At 33.0% G+C, this 13,760-nt stretch overlaps 3 protein-coding genes across 3 annotated transcripts; 1 reads left to right on the top strand and 2 right to left on the bottom strand.

The window, feature by feature from the left end:
• Positions 1 to 2,058: 2,058 nt before the first annotated feature.
• On the top strand, positions 2,059 to 7,075 carry LOC114381232 (probable protein phosphatase 2C 46). Its single transcript, XM_028340441.1, has 5 exons — positions 2,059 to 2,466; positions 2,564 to 3,098; positions 3,563 to 3,930; positions 5,748 to 5,984; positions 6,440 to 7,075. The coding sequence occupies exons 2-5, from the start codon at positions 2,780 to 2,782 to the stop codon at positions 6,698 to 6,700; spliced, it is 1,185 nt and encodes a 394-aa protein (XP_028196242.1). The 5' UTR covers positions 2,059 to 2,466; positions 2,564 to 2,779; the 3' UTR covers positions 6,701 to 7,075.
• Positions 7,076 to 8,297: 1,222 nt separating this feature from the next.
• Positions 8,298 to 12,183, bottom strand: LOC114381214 (probable serine/threonine-protein kinase PBL23). Its single transcript, XM_028340419.1, has 7 exons — positions 10,828 to 12,183; positions 10,459 to 10,659; positions 10,125 to 10,193; positions 9,844 to 9,912; positions 9,572 to 9,631; positions 9,164 to 9,486; positions 8,298 to 8,847 (listed from the first exon to the last, which is right to left on the bottom strand). The coding sequence occupies exons 1-7, from the start codon at positions 10,967 to 10,969 to the stop codon at positions 8,407 to 8,409; spliced, it is 1,305 nt and encodes a 434-aa protein (XP_028196220.1). The 5' UTR covers positions 10,970 to 12,183; the 3' UTR covers positions 8,298 to 8,406.
• A 368-nt stretch (positions 12,184 to 12,551) lies between these two features.
• On the bottom strand, positions 12,552 to 13,413 carry LOC114381222 (putative germin-like protein 9-2). Its single transcript, XM_028340430.1, has one exon. It carries the CDS (start codon positions 13,331 to 13,333, stop codon positions 12,716 to 12,718), a length of 618 nt encoding a protein of 205 aa, XP_028196231.1. The 5' UTR covers positions 13,334 to 13,413; the 3' UTR covers positions 12,552 to 12,715.
• Between the last annotated feature and the right edge of the window lie 347 nt (positions 13,414 to 13,760).

Raw genomic sequence — 13,760 nt, 5'->3', positions numbered from 1 at the left:
ATCAAAAGTAAAGCCACATTTCAATGTTCAGCAGTAACACAAGACTGAAGTGTTAATATACAGAAAAGGAGTACACACGTTCTGAAGAGTGTCCGTACTTTTTAGGGGGGAAAATGATGTTTACTCTTTTTCTCTTCTGGACACACCAAAAGAAAAATATAAGAGATGTTAGTAATGATAGTAGTAGTTACAAGAACAATGACAATTATGATATAAATGGTAATTGATTAATGATAATTAAAATATTTTAAGATTGTGTTAATTGAATTTTTTTAGACATTTAATGATGTAAGTGAAATTTTAATGAATTTTTAAGTGAGTTATTTGATAAATCTAAATCATCTATTTGGATTGGATGACAATTATTAACATCTCTCATCATAAGATACTCATCTTACTTGATAATATATATGAGAAATAATATTATATATTATATCAGCATAATTTTAATAATTATTATATTATTTTATAATTTTTAAATGATTAATATTTTTTTAAGATTTACCGTTAGATTAAATTTTTTTTCACATAAATCACATATGTAAAATTTTATATTAATAAAAAATTATTTACTATCTCTTTTATATAAATTAAAATCAACTTAATATAAATATTTGAAAATATACTAAAATAAAAATCACTTAATTATTTTTTTATTGTTGTTTAATTATGACAAAATTTGACACAAACAATATTGATAATATATAAATATAATTCAACGTTTTTATTAATAAAAATTATAATTTATATCAAGTTATAAAAATAATATAATAATTATTAAAGTTATATTTATGTGATTTGATTCCATATATATATATATATATATATATATATATATATATAAATTGTTATTAAATGGTCAATTTTTCATCCAAAAAAGTGATTTCACCTTAAAAAAAAAAAGTGATTTCAAGTATATCTTTATTAAACCAAGAGCAAAACCAGCTTACACTTAATAACATCTTAATTTCCTTTTTTCCATCCTCCTTAATTTCCTTTAAAAGTCAGCATGCACTTAAATATCTCATTAATTATTTCAATAGACAGTTTGATCATCATTACTTCGATGGTCGTTACCACATTAAAACTTTCATTCCGATTATGCTAAGACGAACCTATAACTCTAACTAGTTTTTTTTTAAAAAAAATATATAACTATGACTAGTTAAATTTCAAAGAAAATGTAGAATTATATTGTTTGTGATTTTAATCGATTCATTTGTTTTTTTTTTTCTGAGAAAAATTGATTCATTTGTTAAACTATACAATTATATATTATCAAAATTATATGTGTTAATTTTTGTTATAATTTAAAAAACAATAAAAAAGTAATTAAATAACTCATATTCTTGTATAATTTTAAAATATATTTATATCAATTTTAATACACATACGATCTTGAATATAAAAAAAATCATGTATGCTAGTGAAAGAATAAATAAATCTTAATTAATTTTACCCCATTTTTTCTCTCGGCAATTTTACCCTATTTAATAAAATTATTTCTAAAATACTTTTCCTTTAATTGAGATTGCATTCAAGAGAGAATATACAAATATTACCAAACTGATATTTCATGCATATCAAATTATGCTTTACCTTACCAAAAAAATAAATATATTATGCTTTAACACGACAAAAAAAACCCGGAAATTCGAGGATGGAAAATCAAACCCAAATGAGTAAATTAATACAAAAAGATGATTAAATGATGAATTTAACATCCCCAAAATAAAAAATAAATGTGATGTCAAGTATATCTTAATTGAACCACTAGCAAAACCAGCTCATAGTATTTGATTGTTTTCCTTATCAACACATCGAATCTCAATTTCCTCCCATTCTCAAACGCTACAATTTCCATTAAAAGTCAGCACACACTTAATTATCTCATTAACTATTTCAATGGACATTTGCATCATCATTACTCCAATGATCGTTACCACGCCAGTAAACTAAAACCTTCGTTCCAGTCATGCTGAGTCGATCCCATAGATTATGACTCTAATTAAATTTCTCCAACAACAAAACTAAAAAAAAAAAAAGCAGAACAAAATTGGCAATGACCATAAAACAGAAAAGAAAAGAAAAAGAAATTGATGAGAGTGTAATAATATTCACAAAATTGAGCGAGAGAGTTAGTTGGTGTAGATGACCCCTTTTTCTTCGGTGTGTCGAGAAAGACCAGCAGAGTAGAGAAGATAATAGAAAGAAAGAAAAAAAAATAGAATAGAAAAGAAAAGGAAAGCGTATTCAGTTTTGAGGTCACTCACTCCCACCGATGACTGATCATCATTAACACCTTTTTCTTTCTTCAATTATCCCAAACCTCTTCTTCTTCTTCTTCTTTCCCTATCACAAAAACGCGTCAACAAAACACAAAAACCCTATTATCACCACACACTTCCTTTCTTGGATCTGTAGATCTAACGCTGTTGCATCACATAACCGTTCCTCTGCAACCTAGTATTGCTCTTTCCAACAACTCTCTGCTGCTCTATTACTTTTTTATTAGTATTTTATTTCTCCTCTTGTTAATTTTATTGTTGTTTATGTTTTCCAGGTGCTGTTTTCACTGAAATTCAACGCTTGAATTTCTTGGATTTTAGTGTTTGGACTTTGATTTGAAATTGATTGGTAACAATAGAATATGTGTGTTTATTATTAGTTATTTAGTTATATAATACTAATAGGTGAGGGAGGGTTTGTGGGGGGAGGGGTTGGAGCATCCATTTGTGGATGTGAAGGAATAGGAGGTTGTTTTGGGGTGAAATGAGGGATGCTATCAAGGTTGATGGACTTTCTGACTGCCTGCTGGCGGCGAAGAGGATCCTCCTCCGACGGCAAGGGTTCCGAGGTTTCCGGGCGGAAGGAAGGGCTGCTGTGGTACAAGGATACCGGGCAGCACTTGTTTGGTGAATACTCAATGGCTGTTGTCCAGGCCAACAACTTGCTCGAGGATCAGAGCCAGATTGAGTCTGGTCCTCTCAGCTTGCTTGACACTGGCCCTTATGGGACCTTTGTTGGTGTGTATGATGGACACGGTGGGCCTGAGACGTCGCGCTACGTCTGTGATCATCTCTTCCAACATCTAAAACGTAATGGCTTTTTTAGTTGTTATTATGATGAACCTTCATGTCGTAGAGAGATTTGCAGGCGTTCTACGCTGTTGAATGTGTATCACATCAGGTTGTTTGGCTATAGCAGCTACATAGAATGTAGTTAAAGTGGCGATGTTGATGCCCCCAAAGATTGATGTGGTACATTTTCAGTAGTATGGAGCAAGAATATTGTCTTGCTCTAGGAGCACCTATGAATTTCAGTTGGACAAAACTTAGATATAATTCTATAGGTTCTGTTCTCCAAACAGAATTGGAGAATCATCTTGATAGTCTACGTAGTAAAGTTTTGCATTAAAGGGTTATGCATATTACCAAGGTAAACTCCAATTCTGATTGGAGAACAGTACAGATGTATATAAGTTTCGTCCTTTTAGTTATACTCATTACTCAATGTTGCTTGTGAACATTTGTATTGACTTGTGTGCGTGTATTTTTTTAAGGATTTGCATCTGAGCAGAAGTCCATGTCTATGGAGGTTATTCGGAAGGCATACCAAGCCACAGAAGAAGGTTTTTTGTCAGTGGTTACCAAACAGTGGCCCATGAATCCCCAAATTGCTGCTGTGGGATCTTGTTGTTTGGTTGGTGTGATTTGTGGTGGTATCCTCTATATTGCTAACCTTGGTGATTCCCGTGCTGTGCTTGGCCGGGTGGTCAGAGCAACTGGGGAGGTTTTGGCGATCCAGCTTTCGTCAGAGCATAATGTGGCCATAGAATCTGTGAGACAAGAGATGCATTCTTTGCATCCGGATGACTCAAAAATTGTGGTTCTAAAGCACAATGTATGGCGGGTGAAGGGTCTGATACAGGTAAGTTTTACATGTGAATCTTGGTGTTTTATTTTTCTCTTTCTTTTTTTTTATAAATAAAAGGCAATCCACATCTTTCCCAAATTCTTCTGTCCTTTTGCTTTTGAAATTGGAAAATTTAATTTATTGTTTTTAGTCTATCAAAAACTTGATGGGATGTGTTATTAGACTACATATTTTCAGTAATTTAATTTTTTTAAGCCATTTAAAAATATAATATATAAAATGATTTTTAATTTATTGATGAGATTGAAAATTTGATTTTCATGCCAAGGACAGGAAATATTGTCTCAACATTGCTAGTCATATAATTGGAAAAAGGGTTTTTAATCTTTGGGTATAAGCATCTCCTTTCATTAGTTGAACCATTTTTATTGAGATATAAGCACTGGGTATCTATTTACCCTCTGTGCTAATGAATCTATTTCTATCAAATTAGTTAGGAATTGTGACAATGTGATCTTAAGTTATTTTTAAAATGTACAAACATCCTGAGAGGTATAAGTAAGTTCTTTTTTTTTTGGGGGGGGGGGGTGGTGGTTGGGAGTACCTTCTGTTTGTCTCTTTTAGGGATATTTAGAGCTTATTTAGTCGCTAAATTTTGTCTACTGTTTAGTTCTGCAGTTGTGTTGTTACTGTAATTTCTTCTTGCAGCAAGCTATTGATTGAGTCAATTATAGTAGTTTTTGAGCGAATTCAAGACTGAATCAGTTTTCCACTTTCCGGACATGTTTAGATGGGTTTTGTCTTCTGAATTCAAATTTGATGTTATTCTTGCTGGTTCTCTTCCATCTTGTCTATGGCCATACAACATTGCAATAGCTTTTATGGTTGTGCGTCTTCCAGCTATTTTGTCAAGCTATCTTTCTAACCATGCTCATTGTTGTGTATCACCTCTCCAGGATCTCTTTAACTGTGTTTATGATGGAGATTTTTCTGAGTTGTCTTTCCAAGTTTCATTTTGGACCCAGCTTATATTTTTAGATGTTGTCTTTAAATGTTTATTTGTAAAAGCCTTGTAAGCTTTAGCTTAAAGAAGAGTGCTAGAATATTAGGATAATTCATGTGTTAAAAATATGCTATGTTACTAGTCTTGTTGAACTGGATTTGTACTAGTACTTGATCTTGTTTGGTAGAGTGAACTAGGAATACTAACTGGTTTTAGTTTTAATTTTTTTTATTTAGTATATCGTGTCATACAATTATCAGTCAGATATGGTTTGTCTATTTTCCATTAAAGCCTTATACTTCCAATGGAAAGAATGCATTAAGAAATGAAAGAGAACAAAACAGGAGGATCAAGAATCCTCCAAAAGCTTCAAAGAAGACCACTAGAGAACAGACATCAGCTCAAAGAGCAATTAGTCCCCTTTGCAAGTCGGACCTAGGAGCACCCTTAGAAAAACATGTGAATAGAAACTCTCTAGGAGGCTAAGTAGAAGAAAATGATCTCATTGCATAAAGTTGTGGAGGATGATAGTTATTGCTAAAATTCATAACAGGGGATAGAGGAAGAGAGACATGAAAAGGAGAACGGGGAAAGAGAGGAGAGGGAGAGAGCAAGGGAGAGAGAGTGGGGAGCGGAGCAAAACAGAGAAGCCAACTTTTTCTAAAAGCTCCTTCACCTAGCCTTTTTTAAAATGCAACCCGTTTTCCCTTTTTCTTTATAAAAATTAATATACTTAAATTTTTAAGAGTTTTTTATAAAATGTGTTGGCCAAATTTCTTCTTTTTTGGAGAAAAAAAAAGCTAGACCAAACATTACCTTAAACTTATCATGTATAATACAACTTAGTAATGAAATTTTTGTGTGGCAGATTTCTAGATCCATTGGCGATGTATACCTAAAAAAGGCTGAATTTAACAAGGAACCGTTGTATGCTAAGTTTCGTGTGCGGGAAGGTTTTAAGAGGCCCATTTTGAGCTCTGACCCATCAATTTCTGTCCATGAACTTCAACAGCATGATCAATTTCTCATATTTGCTTCTGATGGTCTTTGGGAACACCTTAGCAATCAGGATGCCGTTGATATAGTTCAAAACAACCCACACAATGTAAGATAAATGTATTATATGGTTGTTTCTATTGCTTTATATTTTTTATTGCTTAGTTACTGTAGTTTTGTTCAGTCATAATTTACATGCCCCTAATCATTTCATTAAGTTTAAAATGAGTTGATTCATGACTTCATTCATGTACTCTGTGAGAGCATTTAGTGCTTTAAGTTTCTTATCTCACTTTTCCATGCACTAATAAGTCATTACTGTTTTCATAATTTCGTATAGGTCATGCTAAAATGCTCTCCTCATGTAAATGCTACTGGTTACAGTCTTGGATGTTAAAATGAGTGACTGTTATTTATTTTATAGATATGCAGAAGTGTTTTAAATTGCTTACAATGCACAATTTTAACGAGAAAAAAAAGATATTCTTAGAGATCAAACACTTTAAATAGTAGCACCAAAGTATAAAAGATAGATGCTGGCATTACATGCTTTATATCTTGCAGGGAATTGCTCGGAGGCTCATCAAAGCTGCGTTGCAAGAAGCAGCAAAAAAGAGAGAGATGAGGTACTCTGATTTGAAGAAAATTGACCGTGGTGTCCGCCGGCATTTCCATGATGACATCACAGTTGTAGTTGTATTTCTTGACTCCAATCTTGTCAGCAGAGCCAGCTCAGTAAGAGGTCCTCCTTTATCGGTGAGAGGAGGTGGTGTTCCCCTACCTTCTAGAACTTTGGCTCCCTGTGCTGCACCTATGGAAACTTAGTTCAGGTTGATGAAGCTGGCTGTATGATCTGTTATGCTTCTATTTAGTGTTGTACCCTTAGCAGACATTGAGCTCTGGTGATCCACCAGATTGTATATCCAATTTAACAGAGATTGAAAAAATGTTCGTTCAATTAGTACAATGTAACAAGTGACTTGGGGTATGTAGCTTGCGTGAGTAAAGCATCATGGAAGTAGAGTACCAAAGCCAAAGGTGACCTTTAATATTTCATCATTAAGAGGGAATCATGTTTGCATTGCATCTCATATTTTTCTCGTCCAGTGGAGTGATTTCTGTAAGTTTTTCGTACACTCCTTTGAATGCACAGTTAGTTTGTTGCACGCAATAGGAAAACTATATAGATAAGTATCCAAAGTTCGTATTGCTTGCTATCCTTATTTCTTTTGGTTTATGTTTGATACAAAAGGATGATAAATATGAATTTTGGATCTAATGGTAGGTACGGAAGAGGTGGGTACACTATCTTTGCAATTTTTAGGTGGAAGTACCACGTGTTTCTTCACACAGTAATGCTTTTTTTTTTTTTCTTTCTATTTTAAATTTAATATAACTGGATTTGATGATTGAATTAATCTTTTGACTTGAGATGAAGAATACGTGGCATAATACGCGGTAAGGAAAGTAAAACAATACGTTGATAGGAAAATTTAGTTATTGTTGCAATTGTTATCAAGGAGCTCTGAATTAGTTGATAAATCTTTACGATTTAATTTTTAAATGGTCTCACTAAATTATATTTATTAATTACATTTTTTGTCCCTTTATTTTGGACTATGAGATTTTGGTCCTTTAGTTTTTTTATTTTCAAGATTAAGAAACTTTATTCATTCGTCAATTTTGTTTTAATGAAAACTTTCAGCTTCTTTTTTTAATCAAATACTTTGTTTTTTATGAATAATTAAGATGTAAAGTAATTTTAAAAGTTTAGAAATAAAAAAAATTGAAAGTTAAATTTGAAAGATTTTCTAGTATGTGAAATTATCATTTTTAAAGGAAAGCTTTTAAGATATGTCATTTGTTTTAGATGAAATATGATGCTTTAATAGATAAATTTTGAATAAAAGGTTTAAAAATTGATTGAATTTTTATATTGAAGTAGAAAATGAAAATTGAACAGCTTCAAGGATGAAAATCGATAGAAAAATAAAATATATTTAATTTTAAAAATTAAGACACTTAATTGGCTTGAAAAAAATGTAGGCTATCAAAATTGCTCAGAATCCAAATTAAAGAAACCAAAAGTGTAATTAAAATAATTTAGTAATTTATATTTTGTCTAAACTTTAATTCTAAATTTTGTTTGATAAATTATTACCTAAATGAGCAATTTCTTCGTTCCTTTTCTATTCTCATTTTGACTCATTTATGTGTTTTTTTTATATGATTCTTTCTTTTCCAGTTCCACGACCTATGTTCACCAAAGTTGGAAGAAACCTTCTAAAAACAGTTGAAAGAAAGGAATATAAAAAAAAAAAAAAGCAAAAAACTGAGATTAGAAAATACACAAAGAAATTGCTCTGTTTATCTCCTTTTCTCCATCCCCGGCTATGTTTACCCCTGAATTCTAAATTCAATATAGGAAAAAGAGTGATGAATGTGATTCACTTAAGGTCATATCTTACATATGATCTCATTTCTCTTGTATTCTCCTCAAATTGTTCTTGTCAATGCCAAAGCTAGTACTGTTATACTCTATCCATGTCAATACTAATACTATTATTTTCTAAGCACCTTAAGTCTGTGCTCTTAAAGGAGAAACTATCCATATCAACATGAAATTTCTGTAATCCAACACTGTCAATACTAACAAAGCTTTGTGAACAATCGTATGATTCAACTGATCGCCGAGTCTCCGACTTTGTTGATTGTTGGGATGAGCCAATTGGTGTAAGGAATCCCTTTGAAGATTTCTTGTTATTGAAGCTATCATTAGCTGAGTAGAGGGCTTGCTCTAGTTCTTGACACACCTGGCTCATTGTTGGGCGATGTTTTGGTTCTTCAACCACACATCTTAAACCAAGTTGCCCCATCTTTAGCATAACTTCCATGTTGCATGGCTCACTTTGACATAGTAGATTTGCATCTATGATTTCTTCAACACTACACTTCTCTAAGCTTGGCCTTGCCTGCATGACATACTAATCTATTGTAATGAAGTAAACAAACCATAGTGATCATCTTAGTTTAATACTAATAAATCATTGGTTTGAGTGGTATTGGCTCAGTCCTCTAAAACAAGGTTTCAGATTAGAGCCTTATAGATGGAGAAAATGTGATTATGAAGGGAGACACCATCAAAGGTGGCAAAACCGATGTATATTCCGTATCAATAGCATGATAATGAAAAAAAAATCATCTTAGTTTATTATCATTTACCAAATAGGACAATAACATAAATGAAATCTTTGGAATGGAAGATTAGGGGCTTTATGCATTGCTTACCCAGTCAATAATATGTTGATTACTTTGGTTTACAGTGGAATCCACCACAGGTCTAGCTGAAACAAGTTGCAAAAGTATGATACCGAAGCTATAGACGTCGCTGAATTTGGTCAAATGAAAGCTTAAACAATAGGCAGGGTCAAGGTACCCTGGTGTCCCTTTAATCTGGCTGCTGACATGTGACTGATCACCAGTTGGCCCTGATCTTACTAGCCCAAAATCTGAGACCTTAGCCTCAAAACCTTCCGCTAATAGGATGTTACTTGGTTTGATGTCACGGTGAATAATGCTTGGTTTCACCCCTTCATGCAAATAAGCTATGCCTACAACAAAATGTACCAAACAATTCTATTTTAATTAGAGGATTTCTGGTTAAATCAACTGGGGACTAGCATTTAAAGGGTGAACCTCTTGCTGCTCCTATTGCTATGTTTAGTCTTTGCTTCCAAGTTAAGCTCGTTTCGTTTCCTACAAAAAATCAACATTCATAGCCATACATTAGTAGTGTCAAAAATCAAAGATAGGAGCTAATCATGAGTTCTCTATTCATGGTTTAAATCCTTTTTAATCAAAAGTGCTCTATGTTTTTTTAATATCTAGCGGGGAAAAGAAAATCCTTGAGCTTACACATAATAGCTTTGACTATAGTCTGGTTTAAGAAGGATAAACAATAAACTTACCCATGATGTACTCAAGCAGTGAACCGTTTGGAACATATTCATAGACTAGGATTTTGGCTCCATGTCGTTCTGATCAAGGCATAATTAGGCCAAGTTAGCATAAAACTGTATTGGAATAACTCCCTCTCAACACTGAGAATTGCTGTTGCATATATAAACTACCAAAGCAATGTGCTTTTACAATGAATATCATCGATATCAAGAACATCAACTGATGTCTGAATTTTTTTTACTCCATTTAACTGCACAATCAAGAGGGAACTTTTGTCAGTCATAGTCACCTGGTTCTTCACAATATCCAATCAAACCAATAAGATTCCTGTGCCTTACAGCTGAGAGGAGCCTAACTTCTGCCAAGAAAAAAGAAATAATAGTCAAGAATAATAAATTGAATTTTCTTTTCTGTGGGAGTCATGGTTTTAATATACAATTGTGGTCACAGTCGCAGTTGCATTGCAATTATCAAAACTGCAGGCAGATGATGTTGCATTATGATTGGAGATAAAAAACCGCAATATATTTGCGACCACAATTGCGATTTTAAAACCATGATGGGAGTTGTGAGGAGAATTGGCATGAGTCAAACAGGCAGAATTATCTTTCATTGGGGCTAACCATTTCTGAATTCTTCCACACTTGAGAATGATTCAGAATGAGCTCTCTTAATGGCTAGTGTTCCTTCTAAGTCAAAGGTTCCTTTGTAGACATTTCCAAATGCACCAGAACCTAGCAAGCAATCTTGGCTAAAATTTTTGGTTGCTCTCTCTAGTTCCTTAAAATCAAAATACCTTAATGATATTTTATCATGTTCCTTTCCTGCAACAATGAAAAAAAAAAACTTCAAAGATTCAGTGTCACCTTAGGTGAATGAAATACTAGAATTTGTAAGAATTTCTGAGTTTGTTTAGACCTCAATTACTACTAGACTTACTTGGTTGATGATTTTTCATTTTTTGTTTGTTTTTACAACTGCATCTCACTCACCTTTCAAAGTCTTTCGTTGCTTAAGAAATGGAATGACCTTTCTCCAGAAGAGGCAATAGAGTAAGGCCCCAACCATTGTTGTTAAAATGCCAGCAATAAATTCCAGTAACATCTTATGTGCAGATCCACTCCTATTTTTCATAGGTGGTTGTGCTATTGGCAAACATCAAAATTTGCAACCTTAATATTATGTTCTCTGCGAAACTACAAATTTTGTGACATTCCTTTTTCTAGATTCAATTATTGGGGGACCCATGTTACATAGCAGAGTGTTGCATGTCCTTGTTTTTTTTAAAGGGCATTCACAATTTGACTTACTTGGTCATACCTTGGGACGGCATAAGAGCCAAGACATTCCCATTGTGTAATAATGAAAAACATAATCTATCATAAAACTTTCATTTTCAGGACCAACAAACAGAGAACAGTACAAATGATGACTTAGTATCTGTTAAGAAAATGACTAAAACAAAAATAGAGAGTATCATAGTACTAATTCAAGAATTAATATTCGTTGTTGCCATGTGCATGCTTGCAAAGTTGGATAGACATGCCGGATAGACTTCAATATAAGTATCCCAAGTTTAATATTATATATGATAATCATAGTAATACATGGGACTTTTTGACCGGGTAAAGTTTGTTTGATTAGCAAATTGTTAACGTCCTTTAGTGTTTGGATTGACCCGCATATTGCGCTTATTGTTTAGCTTAATTACTGTAATGGCGTAATCAATGTTATTATTTATAGTTTATTTTTTATGTTATTTTTTTTATACCTTGTTGTATTTATTGATCTTGTTTACATTTTTTTAACTATACAACCCTAAGACTATATAAATAAGTACTGTATAAATGTAATTCTTTTAGAAGATATAAATGTATTTTATATGCACCACAAATAATATTTTTCCTACCTATATCCCTATAATACCAACATAGTATTAGTTTCTCCTAAAAAGATCATAGCATTAGTTGAAAATAGTTTCTTCCTTCTGATGTGTTGAGTCCATAGATGGATCTTGCACTAATTAAACCATATTTTGTATTTTTATTTGCTCCCATTTGCAATTTTTTTGCCCTGTCAATATCAGTCTTAAACTTTTGTATCACTTTATGTTTCTATTTCAACATTTTTAATGCAAATTAATTTCATTTTAGGTGTTCTTTTTTGTAGATTAACTCTGTTCTATTCTATCCTATCTTTCGACAATTTGACTCCATTCCATTTTAACTTTCCTTAGATTGATTGATTTAGACCCACTCAGTGATCTTGGATCCCAAATGCCTCCCCATATCTGATCTTTTTATTTCTTGTTATATTTTCGTATACAAACCTAAGTATAACATGTGCACCGTGTAAATAATATTTATATTTTCCTTTTCTTCCTAAACTCATGAAAATTTAACATAATTAAATAATGATTAATCTATCTATCTATATATATAATTAAACAAATCGACATACCTCAATTTGTCAGAGGCTGTCAGGCATCTGCGTAGATCATGGATCTGTTGGAAGACAAGATTCCAAGCAAATTAATTATATGGCTATGATGATTTTGTGCTGATTGATATTTCATAATGCTACCCGCGAGTATCTGTCTTAATACGTGGATCTTCACCACCTTTGGCTTGTTTATTTCTATTTTATTTGTGTATTCATACAAGGAAATGCTTGAAATTTTCGCTGTTTAAGCACACTTGGGGACAGGGTGTGAAAATTCAGTGGCATAATACAATTCACAGCCCCTACTTGACCAAGTTAAGTTAATTATGAAAACATGAAGGTTTTTAGATTTCTTGCTAATATTCACACATGCAGAAGCTACAGGAACTTTATTTAGAGACTAGAAGGAAGTAGTACATGAAAGCTTAGCTTGCAATTCTAAGGTTTGTTTAGGCCAGATCTAATCTTCTTCACTGTATAAGTATCAGTCTTGAAAGCCTTGGCAAGGATTACATCATCAATTCCCGTACTAAAAATAGAATGAGGTATTGAAACCGTTCCTGCATTTGCACTTCCAAAAGCAGATATAGCAGTGGCTGGAACTGATTGTGGATTATACTGATAATGTATCAACCCTTTAGGAAATATGAACATATCACCTGATTGAAGGTTTTGTGTGTAAAGTGTGCGAGTAGTGTCAACAAATCCTACTTGCAGGGAGCCACTTACAAGGAACAGAAACTCGGCGGCACGGGGGTGGATGTGAGGAGGGTTGATGCTACCAGCAGGGTACTGAAATAGTGCATATGATATACTTTGTCCATTGAGAGCAGGAAATTCAACCAGGGTTACTTTTGTTGCCTTGAAAGATTGAGGAATTTGATGAAGGACTCCTCTTAATCCAGTGTAAGTAAAGAAGCTTCCATTGACACTGCTATTCTGTGGTGAAACATAGTCATATATGATATCTGGATCACTTGCCAGAGCATTGTTGATGATAAGCAAGGCAGGCACTAGCAAGGGAAAGAAAATCAACCCTAAGAAGTTTAGGGTCATGTTTCTAATTAGCTAGTCGAAGCAGAGAAAGAAAGTTAACGACTCTGGTTTTGTGTGGTTCTTAGTCTTGGATAAACATTTTTTTTGCCCTTATATGTCCTTTTCCTGATTTCAAATCACTATTATTTTGGTTGTTGAGTTGTGTTTTGGTGTGGCATTGGTTTGAGGCTTAAAATCCACTGGGCCATTATGCTTTCTTGTGTGCAAGCCTCACAAAAAAGCAATGTTTTCTGAGCTGGAAACAACTTTGTACTGAAGATTTTGAAGCCAAGTGTTTTTAGGATAGTGACATCGTTTCAAGGGTCATTTTCCTTATTTAATTTGTAAGAAAAAACACTACAACATAATTAACACAAGGAACTGGCTGGAAAAAGCATTGTTGCTATTCAGTAATTTAGCCTCCTGTTTTATAAGTGATTTCGCCACT

The sequence above is a fragment of the Glycine soja genome, chromosome 2 (assembly GCF_004193775.1).
Source record: "Glycine soja cultivar W05 chromosome 2, ASM419377v2, whole genome shotgun sequence".
NCBI lineage: Eukaryota > Viridiplantae > Streptophyta > Magnoliopsida > Fabales > Fabaceae > Glycine > Glycine soja.
Note: the sequence above shows the minus strand (reverse complement) of the source record. Positions and strands in the feature narration are given on the sequence as shown.

What these genes read in the sequence shown, in the direction of transcription:
- LOC114381222 (XM_028340430.1), bottom strand. Translation starts at nt 13,333, where the DNA reads ATGACCCTAAACTTCTTAGGGTTGATTTTCTTTCCCTTGCTAGTGCCT.
- LOC114381214 (XM_028340419.1), bottom strand. Translation starts at nt 10,969, where the DNA reads ATGAAAAATAGGAGTGGATCTGCACATAAGATGTTACTGGAATTTATT. An exon ending in TGTGGAAGAATTCAGAAATG is followed by an intron (nt 10,194 to 10,458) that starts GTTAGCCCCAAT and finishes TTTTCTTGGCAG; the next exon opens with AAGTTAGGCTCCTCTCAGCT. An exon ending in TGGATATTGTGAAGAACCAG is followed by an intron (nt 9,913 to 10,124) that starts GTGACTATGACT and finishes TGCCTTGATCAG; the next exon opens with AACGACATGGAGCCAAAATC.
- LOC114381232 (XM_028340441.1), top strand. Translation starts at nt 2,780, where the DNA reads ATGCTATCAAGGTTGATGGACTTTCTGACTGCCTGCTGGCGGCGAAGA. An exon ending in TCTCTTCCAACATCTAAAAC is followed by an intron (nt 3,099 to 3,562) that starts GTAATGGCTTTT and finishes TATTTTTTTAAG; the next exon opens with GATTTGCATCTGAGCAGAAG. An exon ending in GGGTGAAGGGTCTGATACAG is followed by an intron (nt 3,931 to 5,747) that starts GTAAGTTTTACA and finishes TTTGTGTGGCAG; the next exon opens with ATTTCTAGATCCATTGGCGA.